General features: G+C 36.7%; 1 protein-coding gene and 1 long non-coding RNA gene across 3 annotated transcripts in view; one reads left to right on the top strand and one right to left on the bottom strand.

The window, feature by feature from the left end:
- TG (thyroglobulin) overlaps nucleotides 1-17,927 on the bottom strand; it is a 139,972-nt gene that overhangs the window by 76,529 nt on the left and 45,516 nt on the right. Inside the window, exons 26-35 of the mRNA XM_090138023.1 lie at nucleotides 17,669-17,866; nucleotides 16,967-17,134; nucleotides 16,357-16,422; nucleotides 15,840-15,920; nucleotides 12,856-12,993; nucleotides 11,620-11,796; nucleotides 10,150-10,261; nucleotides 9,606-9,685; nucleotides 7,663-7,806; nucleotides 4,477-4,542 (exon numbers count right to left, since the gene is read on the bottom strand). Of these exons, the coding sequence (XP_089994149.1) occupies nucleotides 4,477-4,542; nucleotides 7,663-7,806; nucleotides 9,606-9,685; nucleotides 10,150-10,261; nucleotides 11,620-11,796; nucleotides 12,856-12,993; nucleotides 15,840-15,920; nucleotides 16,357-16,422; nucleotides 16,967-17,134; nucleotides 17,669-17,866 (1,230 nt within the window). The remainder of the gene's footprint in view (nucleotides 1-4,476; nucleotides 4,543-7,662; nucleotides 7,807-9,605; nucleotides 9,686-10,149; nucleotides 10,262-11,619; nucleotides 11,797-12,855; nucleotides 12,994-15,839; nucleotides 15,921-16,356; nucleotides 16,423-16,966; nucleotides 17,135-17,668; nucleotides 17,867-17,927) is intronic.
- Nucleotides 1,674-17,897, top strand: LOC149918726 (uncharacterized). 2 transcript variants are annotated; one of them, XR_016465349.1, is made up of 3 exons: nucleotides 1,674-1,833; nucleotides 12,831-12,919; nucleotides 17,655-17,897. It is a non-coding gene; the product is annotated as an uncharacterized LOC149918726 (long non-coding RNA). The 2 variants fall into 2 exon arrangements; XR_016465350.1 differs by lacking the exon at nucleotides 17,655-17,897 and adding an exon at nucleotides 16,543-16,582.

Raw genomic sequence — 17,927 nt, 5'->3', positions numbered from 1 at the left:
AAAAAAGGATGCTATTAATCACCAACAATCAGCAACACTTACTGGAAACGAGAGAGATTTCCCAAAGTCTTGAAAGCAAGACATGAGTTTGTTGGCAAGATAGTCCACACAAGCGTCAAGTCATTTTCAGATGTTACTCCAAAGGATAATATTCACTTTGTGAAGCCTTCAGACTCTGTTTTAGTGTTTTGCTTCACTAAATAGCAGTAGGCTACCAGTGTGCTTGCAGTCTCAAGAAAGCCAAGGGGAAAGCAAGATAAAAGACATCAGTTGTCCTAACGCCCTCCAAGCCTTCCACTGTCTTCTTTCACCTCACTGTATTGATGACATGAGGGGTTCCTCAACTGAGTACATTCTGTGGCACCTCTACTACCATAAGCATCTCTGTTGGAAATATCTCCAGTGCTGAGGTATCCTGATGGGAAACAGAATTGCCGTGGGAGACAATCCTGTGGCTACTGCTCAGTGCTGCATCATAGGAAGGATGATAAACATGAAGAAATACAGAAGATAGAAAAACAAAGAGTCTAACTGATCATTACATCCATATGCCTTGGCAGTTTCCAAGGAATTATTTAATTTGAATGGAATGGGAAGTGAGCCCATATGATCCCTCCCCACATTTCTGCATGTAATCTGCAGTCACATGCAGAGATCACCCCAGCAGCTGCCAAACCTTAGACATTAGATCTACCCAATTTAAAACTGAGGAACCTGAAGACTCTAATGCTCATTAAAGTTTGGATAATTACTATACACAACTCATATGATGATAAATTTAAAAAGCAGAAATTAAGCAACAGTCTTGCTCCTCCTTTCCATATATTCAGGAATACTTACAGGATCTTCATTTTGCTTTCAATATAAATAAGACAAAGCCAGGTAAGATGCTTCATAGACCTTTTTACTTCTTTCAGTCTTTGTTATAAAGACATAAAACTTTCTGCCAAACACATCTAGGTAAGCTGCATTGAATGACAGCACTATATCATATATATATCATATGTGGGTTTTTTTAATCATCCTGTATCTTCGGCTGGCTGCAGGAAGTTCCACCTAATTATGAGACTGGACTATTTTGTCTTTCAAAGTAACATCCCTCCACATTCACAGAAATCAGTAGATTTCTTTTTTAAATAATATCATCAGTAAACCAAAACTGCAGAATGACTATATTAGCATTTTCAGCATGGGCAATTTTAAAATACCAGCTGTCCTTCCATGGTTAAAGGTCACACATCATATCTGAAACTAGCCACAGATGGTTCCATACTCAGTCTTGTCACAGCACATGCTCTTCTTCAGGGGAAAAAAATGCTCCAAATGCCACAAGTAGGACTTTCCCAATCTGTTCAACTTGACTACTTTTTGAGTATTATTTCTCAGCTAACAAAAACTGGGCCATACTCACAACACGACAGCAGGAGTATGGTCTGCTCCATATGATACAGAAATCAAAGCAGAGAAAACAAACAGAAGTATTATTTGGGTTAAAGATGAAAACCGCACGTTCCATTAAATCTTCAACAGATTAATGATGAAAATGACTTGGAGAGTTCATTCTGATATCAGAAAGGGTATCGCAAAAGGGCAAACAGACAAAGGTTGATGACATAATAACAAAACAACAAAAAAAATCAGGCAAAAGTCACAAACCAAGCGGCAGTGTGCACCTCACCAGGCAGACAGCAGGCATTGTGTTATTGCAGAGTAACGGGGCTTTGAACAAAAGATAGAAATGCCCATCATTGCTGTTTTGGGTGTGCAACATGGGGAATATGAATGGGAGCTCTGTATGGAGAGAGGAATCACAGGGCTACAACAGGCTGCTGGGTGAGTAATTCTGGTACAGGGAGTACTGCATGCCTTCCTCTTGGTGTCCCTTTCCAGAGGATAATCTCACATGGGGAAGGGTTTTTTGTATGCTGTTCTATGACAAGATAAAGAAACTGCAATTGGATTTTATTTTTGTTGTTACAGGTTCAAAGGTCTAGAGTTTTCATGAACATTTCTGTTAATCACTGTTAATCAACATTTTTAAAATCCCAGATTGAGAAACAGAAGGAAAACAAATATATGGCTTTGCTCAATTTGTTTAGGAAAAGTTTCAGTGAAAAACTCTAAGAAAGTATTTAGATGAGAAAGAGGAATTTGGTCTTGACTTTTGTCAGTGCAAGCTATTGATTCTATGATCCCTTAATCCTATAGTGACTGCAGTACAATTCCCTCCTGTGTACAGAAGGGATGGGTGGATGGTGCCTTGCAATCCCTTGTCTCCCAGTTCTACCTTCAGGCAGATTTTAGGATATATTACATTGTTCTAGCTGTCACTTGCTGACTTTGGCCCATTAAAGACTCAATATGCAAGTTTCAAATAAAATAAATAAAAGAGAGATTCTGAGTTTAAATAACATACAAACTGAGACAAAGTCTATCTAGCACTGGGAGAACTGGCACTGTTGTAGATCAAAACACAAAACAGCTTTTGGGTCATTAACATTTCTTTTGAAGAGTGTTCTCTAGTCTAGCTATTCGGTAGGGGGGAAATTGAGAATTTTAACAGTTTTATCAATAAAGAATGATACTTTGTATTGGAAAGACGATCTGGAGATGGGTATGATAGAAGATTTTAAGGGTAAAATGAATATCTCACTTGCTGTGGATAACTTCTGTGCAGCCTTAGAGCAAAAATCAGACAAAAAGGTTTAATTATCCTAAGTGTTGCTTAGGTCACTATCTTCCTACTTAAGAATGCAAGAAAAACATAAAAGGAAAGTCACAAAATATGTACTAACCACAATGGTAAGAAGAAAGCTTTGATAAATCATGGAATCATAGAATTATAGAATGGTTTGGGTTGGAAGGGATCATTATGATCATCTAGTTCCAACCCCCTGCTACAGGCAGGGGCACCTCCCTCTAGACCAGGTTGTTCACAGCCCCATCCAGCCTGGCCTTGAATGCTTCCAGGGAGAGGGAATCCACAACCTCACTGAACAACCTGTTCCAGTGACTCACCACCGTCTCAGGGAAGAATTTCTTTCTCATATATAGTCTAAATCTACCGTCTTCAAGTTTGAAACCATTTCCCCTTGTCCTGACACTCTATAAAGCAGTATTCTGTTTATCCTACAGTTTGTGAAGGAATAGAATTGCCCACCTTACAAATTACCTGCTTAGCTTTTTCCAGCATTTCTTATAAAAAATCATTTCTGCCTACTCATAAAAAAGGAATTTTCCTTTCCCTATATTAGAACACTAGAAAAGCACAATTTATACCAGCAAATACACATTGTCTGAACATGAGCATAACCAGAAGTCAAAGATGATAAAAAGATAAAACAGTTAATAATAAATCCTGAACTCAGTATTGAAAATGCCATGATTAACAATCTCCTGCAATCCCCGTTGCAGCTGGTTTAAGTTAAAAGGCAAATGGAAGCAAATTAAAAGATTTGCTTACGATCAAACAGATAGTCAAGGGCAGAGATGGATGAGACTCTTCAATTTCGGTCTAACCCAAAGGCTAAATTGAGTTACAGAATGACTAGTTAACCTGTTTTCTTTCTGTTACAAATAGCATAGCAGACATTCTATGTATTTTTTGAAAGAATGCATCAGGAAAGCCTCTTTAAAATTTGCATGTTTTTAGGGTGTAATAAACACACTGCCCTGAAAGATCAAGTTTCCTTTATCAAAAGGAACCACTCGTGCAAGAGCCATAATATTGATTTACTGCAGGAATGAAATAAATTTTCTTCCTGATAAAAAAAAAGACAGTTTATTGTGGCTCAATTCTGAATAAGAATATATTTAAGAATATATTCCCAAACTTGAGGAAAGCTGTAAACAAGGACTAGAGGCAGTACAATTTATTGTTTTTCTACATCAATTCTAAAGTTGTATAAATCTGCCTTCACTTCTAGAGGTATTTACCCTCCCATTCTCTCAATTTTTAGGCACAAATCTTTAAAGGGACAAACTAGGTTTACTAATATTGACTCCACATTTTTATTCTATTTATTTGCATTGATCTGGAAACTCACTGTCACTCTCAGCTGCTTCAAAAAAGTGCTAGAAACCCCACAACAGCAGACCCTAAAGTAATAACCAGCTTTCTTGGAAACTTCCCTTGACAGAGATCCTCTCTGTTGATCACTGCACTAAAATGCGAACACTCATATATGTTGAAACTCCTGGGACATCTGCACTTACAAATGATACATTGCTATTTGCTAAATATTTTGGCTCAGAGACAGTGAGAGAGATATTAAATTAGCACTCTGGCTGACCAAGCTTCTTCCATTTAAATGATACATGACTAACGAAAAATCATACATGTTGAATCTGAATAAACTCATGAGGAGCACCACTTCATTACAGTGTGGTCTTTAGGAAAGCATACAAAATAAAGGACGTTTCTTTTTTTTTTTCTTTTCTTTTTTTCTTTTGGTCTTAACACATGAATGCACTTACCACTTTCTGGCCTGAAAGGCAAACTAACAGGTGGACACAGGTTAGGCACAGTGTTCGTCAAATCAGCTGAAAGTAGAAAACACAAAATAAAATCAGTACTATAGCATTTCCTATATCATCTGTGGGATGTGAACACTGCATCTTCTCATTACTAACACCAAGAACAAGGAGCTGAGCCTGCTTTGCTATCTAACCCTTTTTAGCTTATTCACGAAACCAGACATTCCTCAATTTATGTATTTATAAGCATTCCTACAAACAGTTTGCAGACTGCAGCTTTCTTTATGAATAACTCATTTCAGTAGTTCTTTGTTGGTTTTTTTTTCCATGACCCGCTCTGTACTCAGTTCCATGCATCAGAAGAGACATCAGATTTTCTGTTTCCTGATTAGGAAACTGGATTTTCTCAAAAGAAAAATTAGGAACAAGATAGTTTCCAGAAGGAAAGGCTTCAAATTAAAATTCAAATACTAATTCATATTTTCCGCCCATGAAGCTTCTCAGTTGCTAGCATTTTCCTTAAACATAAATAGCAAGTAATATGTTCCCTCAGGCATTCATATTTCGTAAAGCACTTCAACTATTCAAACCAGTCATAAGCCCTCTATTACTACCCAACAGGTGCGAAAGATGGATCAGATTTTTTGTTTGCTTCTTTCGCTTTGTACTGCACATGCATGCAGCCAAGAAATATTTCCAAAAAGCCATGAGTTTACCACGTTCAATGACACCTGCGAAAAATTAGGGCTGCATCCAGGACCCTTCTTTTTGAAATATTACTGTATGTTCACCAATGACTGAACTGCAAGCATGACTATTCATACATACCTAGCCAAATTGTGAGTGTGCTGAGCGACACATGTCAGCTCCACATGGTGACAACATATTGTGAAACACAGAGTACTTCTCTGAACAGCACACTGTGCACTAAAACCAAAGACCCACCTCATGTTAACCTCCTGCTACCTACAGTAAATTCCTCCCTCAGATTTCACTCTTTTTACCCTTCAGCATCAAAGTCTTCTTGTTCCTCTTCCTGGTTCCCAGACACCCAACACACTAGCAAAACTGATACAAATTTTTGTCTGCAAATATCTTTATTTGCATACACATCTGTGCCTTGCTATCTGTTATGGTGGAAAAACATCTGAAGCTTTTTCATTGCAGAAAGAAACATCATCTTTTCTCCTAACACTCCCTCTTTTGCATATACTCCTTCATTCCTCTGTCCATGAAGCAATCAGTATTATTTTTAGTTGTTTCTTTATCAGTGAGAGGGAAAATTATTCTACAAAGTGTATCTATACCTCTGATATCTCCTCCTCTTCACTTTGCCTTCCTATTGCTCCTCACTCTTCTTGTCTACTTCTCCTCTAGTTGCATCTCTGCTCCCTCTGACCACAGGTGCCTGATATTTTCTGTATCGTCTGGGCTGTTATTATCTCTCTTCTCATGCTCAGACCTCCTCTCCCCAAGCCCACGCATTGTGGATTTAGCAAATTCTGCAATTTCAGCAATGGACCCTCAAGTCTGTGCTGTATCTCCTTGTACAAAGGTGGCACCAATAAGAGGAGGAAACAGATGTTCTAGTGGGCAGATTACTACCGAAGAGCTTGAAAGGTTGCATAACAAGTTCTTATTTCAGAGACTTTTCAGTGTGAATGCTTTTTACCAACACTATAAAATGCAGTTCATTGCAAGGATATCTGACTTAGCTCTACACAATTTAAATAGATTATTTTTATGTCATATGCACTGAGAATTATGTACTGACATCATGCCTCCCCTCTCTACTCAAAAATCAGTCCTTCCTACAAGACATCAAGGAATTTAGAAGTAGTAAGAAGTGCTCCTGATTCCTGTTATTTGGCTCAAATTGTTTCCTAGATTCTTCCACTGTTGCCAGACTTGCTCTTGCGAGACCTTCCTGATTAAAGTGGGGCTCAACAAGGTTCTGTCCGTGTAGATGCTGTAGATGCAGCAAGGGGTTTGAGGCTGTACTCCACAAGGATAACTGAGATATAATTTAAAGCTGTTTCACTGCTGGCTGTCCATGGAAGTGTCAGCTTGTGGGGATAAGACCATCAAATTTATACTTTATCCAACTTCCATTCTGTAACACCATGATTACAACTACAGGAGGTCTTTAGGTTGCATGTATACACACTCACTTCTATCATGGAATTTTATACTTTTTTTGTATGTACAGCTCTCTTAACAACTTAACAAACTTAACAACTGAAATAATAGCTTTTTAATAGACAGAATGATGATAAAATGACAAGTTCTCTGGACATCTTGAGGTTTTACATTAGCTTGTGGTTTTGACCTTTTCTATTAGCAACTCGTATGTGTTGTTTTCATTTCCTTTGACAAAACAACTTCTTGGGTTACCAAATTTTTCCCATGATTACTCATATTTAATCAGCATGTTTTAAGTTCTTAAACAAACAAAAAAAGCTCTTAACAAAACAAAAAAAAGTCAGTAAATAAAAAATGTTTGGGTTTTTTTTTCATTTATTCTTGGTTTTCACAACCGGCAGTACTTTAAGGGGGGAGTTTTCTATATTTTTCTTTTATTTTAATGATAATTTTTCAAAAAGTAATGGAGACTTTTATCTCACTATGGAAAAGAACATTGTCTTTGACTAAATTGATTTTTTAATTTATCTTAAGGAAATATCCTAATGTCTCATAACTTTTGTTCAGTTTATTGCCTGAATAATACCATGTTACCTTGGAATTTGGTCTTGACACTTTCTTTACCAAACCAGCCAAAAAATGAATTTTAAATTCTGTAACAAACCCAAATCTTTGAAGTCGCTCATCTACGCATATTATTAAGGCAAGCAGTGAGAAACAAAGAATGATGTCTTGACCATGGCTGTGCAGTAGAATTGAATATATTTGGGTTCCCTCATAGGTCACAAGTCTCACACCCAATTTAAGAAATTCAATTAAACCTCTTTAAGATATTTCTATTCTTTAAAAATTGAGATTAAAATACAGTTTTCTTTACTTCAGGCATAACTGCCTTCCTTGTCTATTTCTATCCTTGTAAATGGGCCTTACACCTAAAAGTTAAACCTTTTATGCATTGAAGAGTTCTATGATTCTATGAAGCTTATTAAGAAGACTGAATGTGCAGATACCAGTTGGAAAGTACACGTGCCCTGGAACACTCACCAGGCTTCTGATACCAGCCAAATGGATGTATTCTGACTTCAGTGCCTGGCAAACTACAATTTGAAATTTGCCAAGCACTTCTTGATTCCTCAGCACATGTCTGAATTCCTAGGCTGTTCAGAGTCAGGCACATGATTTTTCCTCCTGCCAAGGAAATATGTGGTTTTAGCAATGATGAGGAAAAATTTCCTCTTCCAGATAGTATCTTAAGGAAATTGAAAACAGTGTGGTTCCATTGCACATTAAAACACATCTCACTGAATTGGAAATCAGATGAAAATACCTTAAACGTACAAAGTTTTGCTATGGGTGAAAATAGTGTAAAAAAAAAAAAATCAGATTGAAGTCAGCGTGAGGGAGGGAGATACCAAAGTTATAACCCAATTAAGGTCACTAGGGGCATTTCTACAAAATTTTCAAGAATTTTGAAGTCCTACTGTCTTTGAGCAAGGAGCCCTTTCAAATTAATTCAATCCTGGAAATTAAAAACCTGCATGTATATTGAAACACAGCATTTACTTAAAATAAAAATTCTGCCTTTCAAAGAGCTAGGGTGAATACTTCAGTATCTAAGAAGTATTGTAGGATTTGAAGCAGTTAGAAGTGTCATTTAAGATTTATTTTGGTTCATATTAAAATCTCTTCTGAAATTCATCTGGACTACAGTACTGCCAGTACTAAATGTCAGAAATACTACAGACAATAAATATAATTTCCTATGTTTGATGTTTTAAAATCTGTGATTTTTTATACTTAAAAGAAACTTAAATTCATATTCAATTAACACTTTTAATTTCATATAGTCTTACGGAAATATGAAGCTTGTGAACTGCTTTTGATTTCCACATTCAAATCTGAAAAATGTTGGATTAATTTTTCAGTCTATTCTTTTTTTGACTGCGTGAAAGCTTTGCCTGCTTGCAAAAAAAAAAAAAAAAAAAAAAAGAACTAGAATGTTTTTTTTTTTTTAATTTATTGTTTCAAATTCTCCAGTGAATCATAAAGCCAGTGCTTCTTAATAGCCTCAGGCAGAGCTGGTTAGCAACCATTTCTGAATACAAGGTTCACCATTTTAGGTGCTTACATCAAAATTTGGAATAAAACACTAAAAATTTCTTCACTGGCACTGATGTGGATAGTATTCAATTTTAAATACCTACTAAAGACTTTCCTTTAAACAGAGCACTTACTTTACAGTTCCTGGAGAGAAAAAAAATATCTCCAGAATAGGACTCAGTCAACCAAAGCTCCTAAGGACACTGTAATTTGTTCCTATGAAGCTTTCTGCTGATAATATAGAGAGCATAGTGTGACAATACCCTTAACTTAGCCATCTCAGGTAAGTAAAATATGCTTGTTTGACTTTTTAAATGCATTCAGGTAACACATACTTGCTAAAATACTAAATGGGAGAGGGTAAGCAACCTCTATCTCTCTCCAACTATGCTTCCTCAAGTAAATGACCTAAATTCGGGAGCAGGAAAATTCAGATATACAAGAGAACTTAAAAAATCTAAGCTATCCCAGAGTAATCACAGACATTGTGTTCTTAACCCGCATTTAATTTCAGAAATACTTAGGTTTCTGATAAGGTCTGGAAAAAAAGTGAAACAGCAAAAATCACAAAAAGAAGTCAACCATATTGGAAGAGAGGCCAATAAATAAGAAATAACAGTTCCCTACAGTTTTATATGCTTGAATATCACGCTGTTGGAATTGTGGCCTCTCCAGGAATCCTTTTCCTAAAGTTTTTGTAATAATTTCTGATAAATTGAACATTTTCATTGGGGTGAACTCTTAGAAAGGGTTATGATCACTCAAAAAGGTGTTAAGAAGAGTTAAGATCAGCAAGAGCTTTTAAGGGTACCTTTTGCAGGAAAAGAGTAGTAAAGTTTGGAATATGAAGATTGAAAACATTTTTTTTTTTAATATTAAAAAAATACCTGACGTCTGGGTGACATTTAAAAATCCAAATCCTGTGCAACAGGGGTCAGCATCACACCAACGCTCACACTCGAAAAAGCTGAGAACAGAAAAACATCGTTACTTTTAATATCATTAGTTGTCTGCCTCTGTCCTAGAGAAGGGACAGTGGGGTATTGCGTGGGGGGGAGACACCAAGAACCTGTAGTGATGCCTCATGGTTCTTTCTGCTGTATAGACACTTCTGCACATTTTCGATTTTCTAGAATATTTTGATATTTTGATTCTATTTTCTGAATACTTTGCTATCTGCCCTAAAAATATCTGTATCACTTATTTTTATGCATTATTGCCAAGATATAAAATTTGTAACAAATTAGATACTTTGTTATTTATACCTCAATTATAAATTTTCTTTCTATGCCATTTTTCTTTGTTAAACATTCTCTCAAATAAATAATGCTATTCTTGTAGCACCTGATCCCCTTCAGCTATAGAACACGGCCTTGGTACTCAAGACATAGTTAAAATTTCAGTAAAAACAAAGAATCAGTCATGTCCTACCCATTTGAAACTGCTTTTCTGCTCATGTCAGTCACATTTCTCACTGAGATCCCTGTTGCTTTCTGGAATGGTACACGTGTGTAGAAGCTCTTCACAGTACTTCTCAGAGTGACTGGTACAGAAAAGAAAAACAAAATTGGGAAAAAAATCACCTTTTCTTTCTAATTTGTACATATTTGTCAAGTGATAACATTGTAAGTATAAAGCTTATGTTTCTATGCCTTTGTCAATTAAAAAGCATTTTTTATATTATTAGTAGGCAATTGGTAGTTATGTCTAAAGATGAACAAAAATCCAACAAGGTTTTAAAAGTTGAAGAAAGCACATTGCAAAGCAAAAACTTCTAAGGGCTTCAGTATTTTTTATCTGTACTGACATGACTCAATCATCTCGGTCCGAAAACTGGATAACAGTTCTACACTTGAGGAATCCTGTGTGTATGCTCATGTATAATCCTATGCTGTAGTTTGGGGCTTCCCAACAAGACATGATTTAATCATTTAGTTCTGTGGATATCTATATTTTTTGCAGAAAACTACCGATTCCCATGGAGTGATAACAGGCTTGTTTGTCTCACTTTCCTCATGTGAGCACTAGGAGAAAACCAAGAATTCAAACTCCTCAAGCATTCAAAAAGCAGAGGTCAAAATCCTTAAGTCTATAACTCTAGATTTGTTTTATTTATACATTGTTTATTTATACATATATTCATGTTTTTCCAATTTTTGTTTTGCTTAACTATCGTGAAAATTTTAACTGTAGAAAATGAAACTATTGACATCCCTATAATGGTCTGAATTCATCTATATTATAAAGAAGCCTAAGATTGGTACACAGATTATCTGAAGTACCCTTGGCCTCTTTGAATTGAGAACAGCAAAAGCAGAGAATGGAATCTGTGGTTAATATCTTTCCACTAGGCACTGAAATGTGGTACCAGCACTTCTACAACTCCCCTTCAGGGAGTTTTAGAGAATGTTACGGTCTCCCCTTAGCCTCCTCATCTCCAGACTGAATAATCTGTTCCCTCAGTCACTCCCTGTAAGACTTGTGCTTCAGTCCCCTTCACAGCTTTGCTGCCCTTCTCTGAACGTGCTTCAGGGCCTCAGTGTCTTTCTTGTAGAGAAGGACAACACAATTGAAACACTAGAGGTGTGGCCTCAACAGATTTGATTACAGGGGGACAATCAGCTCCCTGCTCCTGCTGGCAGCACTATTTCTGATATAAACCAGGATGCCATTGGCCTTCTGGGCTACTTGGGTACACTGCTGAATCATATTCAGCCAAGCATTGACCAACACCTCCAGCTCCATTACCTCAACACAGTCTTCCTTTGTATCATCATATCCCAGTACTCATTCATTCAGGCCTTTTATCTCACAGTCAAGATGGAAAATTGAAATTCTTTTGGCTTGAATTGCCAATTCAATAATAATGTATGCATCACAAATTCAAGATCCATAACTTACCTATTTTACGGTACAATGCCTGTGGCTGCCAGGGTAGTTCAGTACGACAGTTTTCCAGTATTTGTTCAATGTTACCATCACAAATCTGTGCCTCTGGATACAGGGTACACACAAAGTATGTGTCCGCAGTATTTTGGAGATCTGCCATTTGACAAAACTCGTCTTCCTGTGCACAGCCTAGGAGGCAAAGCCACTAGAAGTTAGCCACTCTAGGGTTTCTTCCTCTCTCTTCAGAGTACTTAATGGTATCGATCAGTAAACAAATAAAAAAAAAATATATTATTCTATCACAGTGCAAGTTAAATAGGAAAAGATTCTGTTTCTAGTTAGGCTGAAGAGCAGGTTTACTTGGACAGCACAGAAAAGGAGCTCTACCATGACTGTTTGGATAGATAAGTTCTCCAGATGTGACGAGCACAGGTTATTTGTGTCACAAACACTGTGACTTCAAAATCTCTATTTTTCACTTTGCATTAAGTTTGGCACACAAAACATGCAATCAGAAAAAACTCTGTCAGTTATCCACCTCTTACATTAAATAATGGACAATAAAGTTAAATATTTACTATAATATTTTAGGAAGGTTTGCAATCAGTTTCTGAATTATTGTTATAGGACACAAAAATAGACATAACTTTTCTAGAATTAACTGTTCAAGTCATTTGCTTGCAGAAATTTGTTCTGAATTTTTCTTCAGAGTAATAAGTCACTTTCAGAAAAAAAAACACAGTAGTCAAATCTTATGCAAGTTTAATTCGTAATTACAGAGGCAATGACTACTCTAAAGACAAATGTAAATGCTTAAACATGCACATCTCCAAGAAATTTTTACAGTAATGTTTATGCACTGTATGTATAGTGCTCTCACTTCAGAATTCCTGCTAGTCAGAGCTAGACATTCTTCTCTGTTTATCATATCCGAAATATGCTTTATTCTTGAAATACCTTATTTTACCTTCTCATTTTACCACTGTAGGCAGTGTATTTCCTAGCAGCATAAGCTGTATCCATAATAGGGACACCCTGCTTATGAACAATGGGTATCCTTTCTGTCGCAGTAGACAAAGTTCATGAGAAAGAAATAGATGTCCTCTCCCATTTGCAAATTCAGCGTAGCTGAATTCCATGAAAATTTTGCCCTGAAAAATCTCTAAGTCCAGCATTTCTGCAGAAAGATTTTAGTTAATTTTTCTCTCCTTACTCTCTTGCAGAACAACTGTCTATGAGATATCTTACGTGTGAGACACCAAAGCATAGCTTCTTCCGCTGAGTACTTCTGCCTGAAGACCCAGTACTGCTGGTAAGGGATAGAGGAGTTTGGGTCACTTCGTATCTGGCTGTTATCCATTAAGTAGAAAAGATCCTTTGTGGAATCTAAGATTCAAACAAACAGACAAACAGCTCAAGCCCACAAGAATAACTTAATTAGGATCTGAAATAAATCATTTTAAGGTAGGTAGCACTGATAGTACTGCCTCCTATTTTTTTTTTTTCTTCATGGAAACTACAACAGATATTAGAAGAACAATATCACAATTTGATAGAGCAAATTCTCAGCTACAAAATACTGTTTTTCAACATAGTCACTATCATTAGCTATGCATTTTTGACAATAGTGAACAAGAGCCTGCATGCTATGCTCATAAAAATCTGCACCAGTAGAGCTGATTGCCAGTGCTGAAATGCATGACCCACCACCTCACTGTGCTCACATCCACAGTTTGGTCTACATAAATGTTCAACAACATCAATGAATGTCAATGGATGCCATTTTTTCCTCATGGAGAAATTCAGTAACACATCTTTGTTTCATATCCACTTCCATACCAGATGCCACTCTGCCAGACTGCCCCTCTGCTGCCCTCCATCACACAGAAACAAAATGGAATACTGGTGGAAAAGTTCAACCTCTATTGCCATATCACCAAAATCCACCTCTGACAACATGGACCAACATAGTAAAATAGGAACCATTCCTTTCAGAGAAGCCCTCAAAATTACACGTAAAATTCTTCCTTTCATATCAAAGCAGCTGCAACCATATTGTAAAGTTAGCATCGCCAAAAGTTGCTTTCAGCAACAGAACAGTTCAACTATAGTTAGTGATGTTTGTGTAGGTGATGCCTCCTTGCCGAACTGCACTGAACAACACAGCACTGCAAGAGTATTTGGACCACCAAAACAACCAAGCAAGTAAATAAACAATAACAAAACAAACAAACAAAAAACAGAAGAAAGAATCACAGCTCCTAGAAATACGATGTCTCTACTCTGCCATGCAAAACATCTGTTTAACAGTGAATAATGCTGCTCTAGGGGATACCTTGACCAATCTAGTTTTATTGATCCAAAATACAGCTGTTTCCTTATATTCACTTGGGAAGCATTTACACCTATTTGTTAAATGTTTTCTTAACAGGCTAAAGATCTCTTTCAATTATTTAATGTATTTCTCCTAGTTTAGGCTCCCACAGACTTGCTTAAATAATTCCTTTTGTCTATAGCCTGTAATACTTAGACATGCATACACTGCCCTAATACGCTCCTCATATCTCTCCGAAACAATCACAGGTAGTTAAGGATTTTTTAAAATCAGTGCCTTTAAATAAGGGTCCAACAACAATATTCAGAGAAACACTCTTCTTTGATGTCTTACAAATTCCTCCGTAAACACCTTTCTATTTATTGAATGTCATCAGCAGGTCTCACAACCAATTACTCCTGCATTGTGAGTTTCTTTTTATTTAAACCTGGATGCACTAAAAAGCCAGACAAAAATGAAAACAGAAAACCAAAGACACATAACTGCAGCTGAAATGCTGAAGCATCTAATAACACGCTGGGAAGTGCACTGGGATAGAATTATAGAATCATTAATGTTGGAAAACACCTCCAAGATCATCCAACTACTGATCCATCATCATCATTCCCACTAAATCCACAATCACAAGTGCCCACAAGTATTTTCTATAATCAGAAATCATCAGATTCCCATCAGAAAATAGAAAAGATATGCTAAAACATGCTCTAAACATGATCATCAAGTAATAAAAGCTCTGTAAACATTTTCCCTAACTTAATAATGCTACATAATGTTTCTGAGAAGGTGATTTTTAAGTCTCGTTACCACATAGTTTCAACCTCTGCTTCTCTTGAAACCATTTTTGTCATAGCTAAGATTAAAGCATGAAGGAAGAAGCTGCATTCCTTGCATAACTACTGGTTTTAATGACATTACTGGCAACAGCAAGGAAAAAGGAGAGACCTGAAGGCTACTCTCATGCCTTGGCAGGCAAATGCAAGAGAAGTCTACCCACCATATTAAGTGCAGCTCTTCCTTATTTTCAAGTCTAAACTTTAAAACACCACTAATTGTATAGAAGTGCCACTAGGTAAACAGACATTTTTATTCATCTTCCATTCACATTACAGAAACAAAATCAGCAATGTACTTTGTGTTAAGATCTTATATGGAATAAAATGCATACTCAGACATCCAATAGGGTTACTCAGAAAAGATTTAAGCTCATCAGAGAGGTAGCAAAATGCTTTCAACAGGCTTCATTGCTCTCCTACTTTTAGAATTCATAGAATCATAGAATGATGGAATGGCTTTGGTTGGAAGGGACCTCAAAGATCCTTGAGTTCCAATCCCCATGCTGTGGGCAAGGTTGCCACCCCCTAGATCTGGTTGCTCAGAGCAATTGGATGCTTGAAGGTCTGGAGGAACACATATTACAAATGATTTGGGATATACAAATTACTTAGTATAACTTAGCAGACACTGGAATAAAAGAGGAGAACTACAAAGTTCTCTAACTTGGAAGAAATACTTGTGTTTGCTGTTTCATCTTTACTCCATATTGTCAGTAGCACATGCCCATGTGCCCACACTAAGAATTTGATCCCTGGGTTTATGTAAAATGTTTTCTCAGCTGTATGATATTTCCTGAGTCATTACAGTTCAGTAAATATGAAAGAAGCAGCTTTCCAGATTTTCTCAGGTAAAAAATCTCAAAGACAGTGGTGCCTTCCAGGAGGACTACATTTTGAACATCTTTCTCAAAATCTGCATCATATTTCCTGCTTAAGAGAAACATTTTGTACTTGACAATACCTACATCATCACAGTACATATATGAAAATACGTGCTATGAAACTCTCTGGTTAAATTCTGCACCTCCCTCTGCTGTCTCCTCTGTCTGCCCTTACTGTGATACCTGATAACATGATATTGTCCTCTGTCTTCAAAGCAGTAGAATCACACTCAGAGATTTCAGGTCGGGTGACCATATCAGAGCCTAGAATGCAAGAGGAATTAAAGGACACAATAATTCAGTTTATCAGTTTATCTTTCTTCCACAATATAAGCTCATCCTTGGTTCCATAGCTTAAGCAAACATTTTGGAGTAATCTGTACCAGTTAGGAAAACTCCTTATGTAGTTTCTCCAGCTGGTGAATCAAAAATGAGTAATGGAAAAACTGAACCCAAAATTCAGTAATTCATTTAGTTACTTGTAGTTACTTATAAATGTCCAAATTATTTGTTGACACTGAAAGGTCAAAGGCAAGTGTTTCCACAGTGTAATTTTTCACGGTATATGTCTCATGTTGGACATTACCAAACAAAGTGAGAAAGATGCTTCTAGTTTAAATAAGTGGTACTCATATAACACAGCTGCCACTGCCTATATTTCACCATAAAATTTTATAACAGGCCCTGTGAGATAACTTACCTCTCCCCAGAAACACTTGCTGAAAAGTGGTGAAATTTCTTTCTGCCTCTTCTGACAGCTTAGACACTTGTAAAGAAGAAATTGTGTGTTAGAACAGCTGTTAAAATTAAGCAAATAGATAGCACTGAAATGCATGGAAATTAAATTAAAAACACATCTTTAGAGTATGTTTTCCCTTATTTACAGCACAAGACCCTGGGAAGGATGGCACAGGTGTACTGGTTCTAGTCTAGGTCACAGGTACTGAAGTTTTATTCTGTTTTCTGTCACTGTTCTGTGAATAAATCTCTTTCTGTCCTTTTTCCACAGTTTACATTTTTTTTTAAGATTATTGACTTGATTCTGCCTAAATTAAATGCTAAAAGTATCAAAGTATAACACAGTAAAAGTAATACATTCTTGACTTTCCCTAATGTTCCCAAAGAAAGGTAAGTCCATCTAACAATACATCTGATTTGGGAGTTTTAATTCTCTTATACTTGTACAGGTATGGACTTTCTTGAGAAAAGAAAAACAACACTGAGGGCACAAGAGCAGGCTGAAAGAAAAGGCAGATTCTGTAGACAAATTAAAGAGAAGTAATGTAAATTAAGTTAATTCATTGACATACTTCCACTGAACACTTGTCCCCCCAGGGTGAAGGAGAAGATCTTCTCTCCTTCGTCATATCTCAGACCTCTGCATATTTCATTTATGACTGATGTTTGTGTTGGACTCCAACCATTTGCATTGCAGATCAGCACATCTGGGGATGTCATCAAGCTACACAAGATGGTACCTAGGTTCACAAGAATTGAGAATTGCATCACTGCCACTGCCATTCATGTGCATAGAGATTTACATCCAAGCATCTCAATACTTTCTCTAAATGCCAACTGAACTTGTGTTACTGAGATAGCTACTCATTTGTATTGCCACCTAAAAAAAATGAAAATCAGAACATACTTTCAGTTTGGAGTTCTCACGTTAGACATTCACACATAAATCAAACATTTGTAGCCTCAGTTTGAGCTCATACTATTATCACCTAATAAAACAGTATTATTATCTGACAATACCCAACAGTTCTCAGCAAAATATCCATTTTTCCACAGGAGAAATTTTCTACTTCAGGTCTTTACTGCATCAGGTCAAATCTCAGACCTTTCTCAAAATCTGCCTATGCCAGAAAATGTCAGAGGTGCAGAGATAAGTGTAGAGCATCCAAAAATGAGATCTACTGAGTGCTATTTTGTTGGTGTTTTTTTTTTTTAGCCTAACTGTTATGTATGTTTACTGAAGAAATTTTAATTTTGCAGTGTTTAGACAATACCTCCATCAAGTGCAGTCTGACTCAAGATGAAGCCATCACAGCAAGAGTCCCTGCTGCAATTCTGTCTGCAGAAGAGCTGAGCATCCGTCAGAGATGTGCTAGCTGCTGAGAGAGCCATGGAACGATACACACCAGAAAGCACATTCTGAAAACTGGTCCTTTCAAAGGTCTTGAGTCCAGATGAGTTAAATTCTTGTGCTGGGTAGACAGAACAGAAAAAAAAAGTTCAAAAGAGCTCAGGTGCAGAAGTGGTGATTTC

Source organism: Phasianus colchicus, chromosome 3 (assembly GCF_987193195.1).
Source record: "Phasianus colchicus chromosome 3, bPhaCol1.hap1.1, whole genome shotgun sequence".
Taxonomy (NCBI): domain Eukaryota; kingdom Metazoa; phylum Chordata; class Aves; order Galliformes; family Phasianidae; genus Phasianus; species Phasianus colchicus.
The sequence above is the reverse complement of the archived record's forward strand: the minus strand, read 5'-3'. Positions and strand labels throughout refer to the sequence as shown.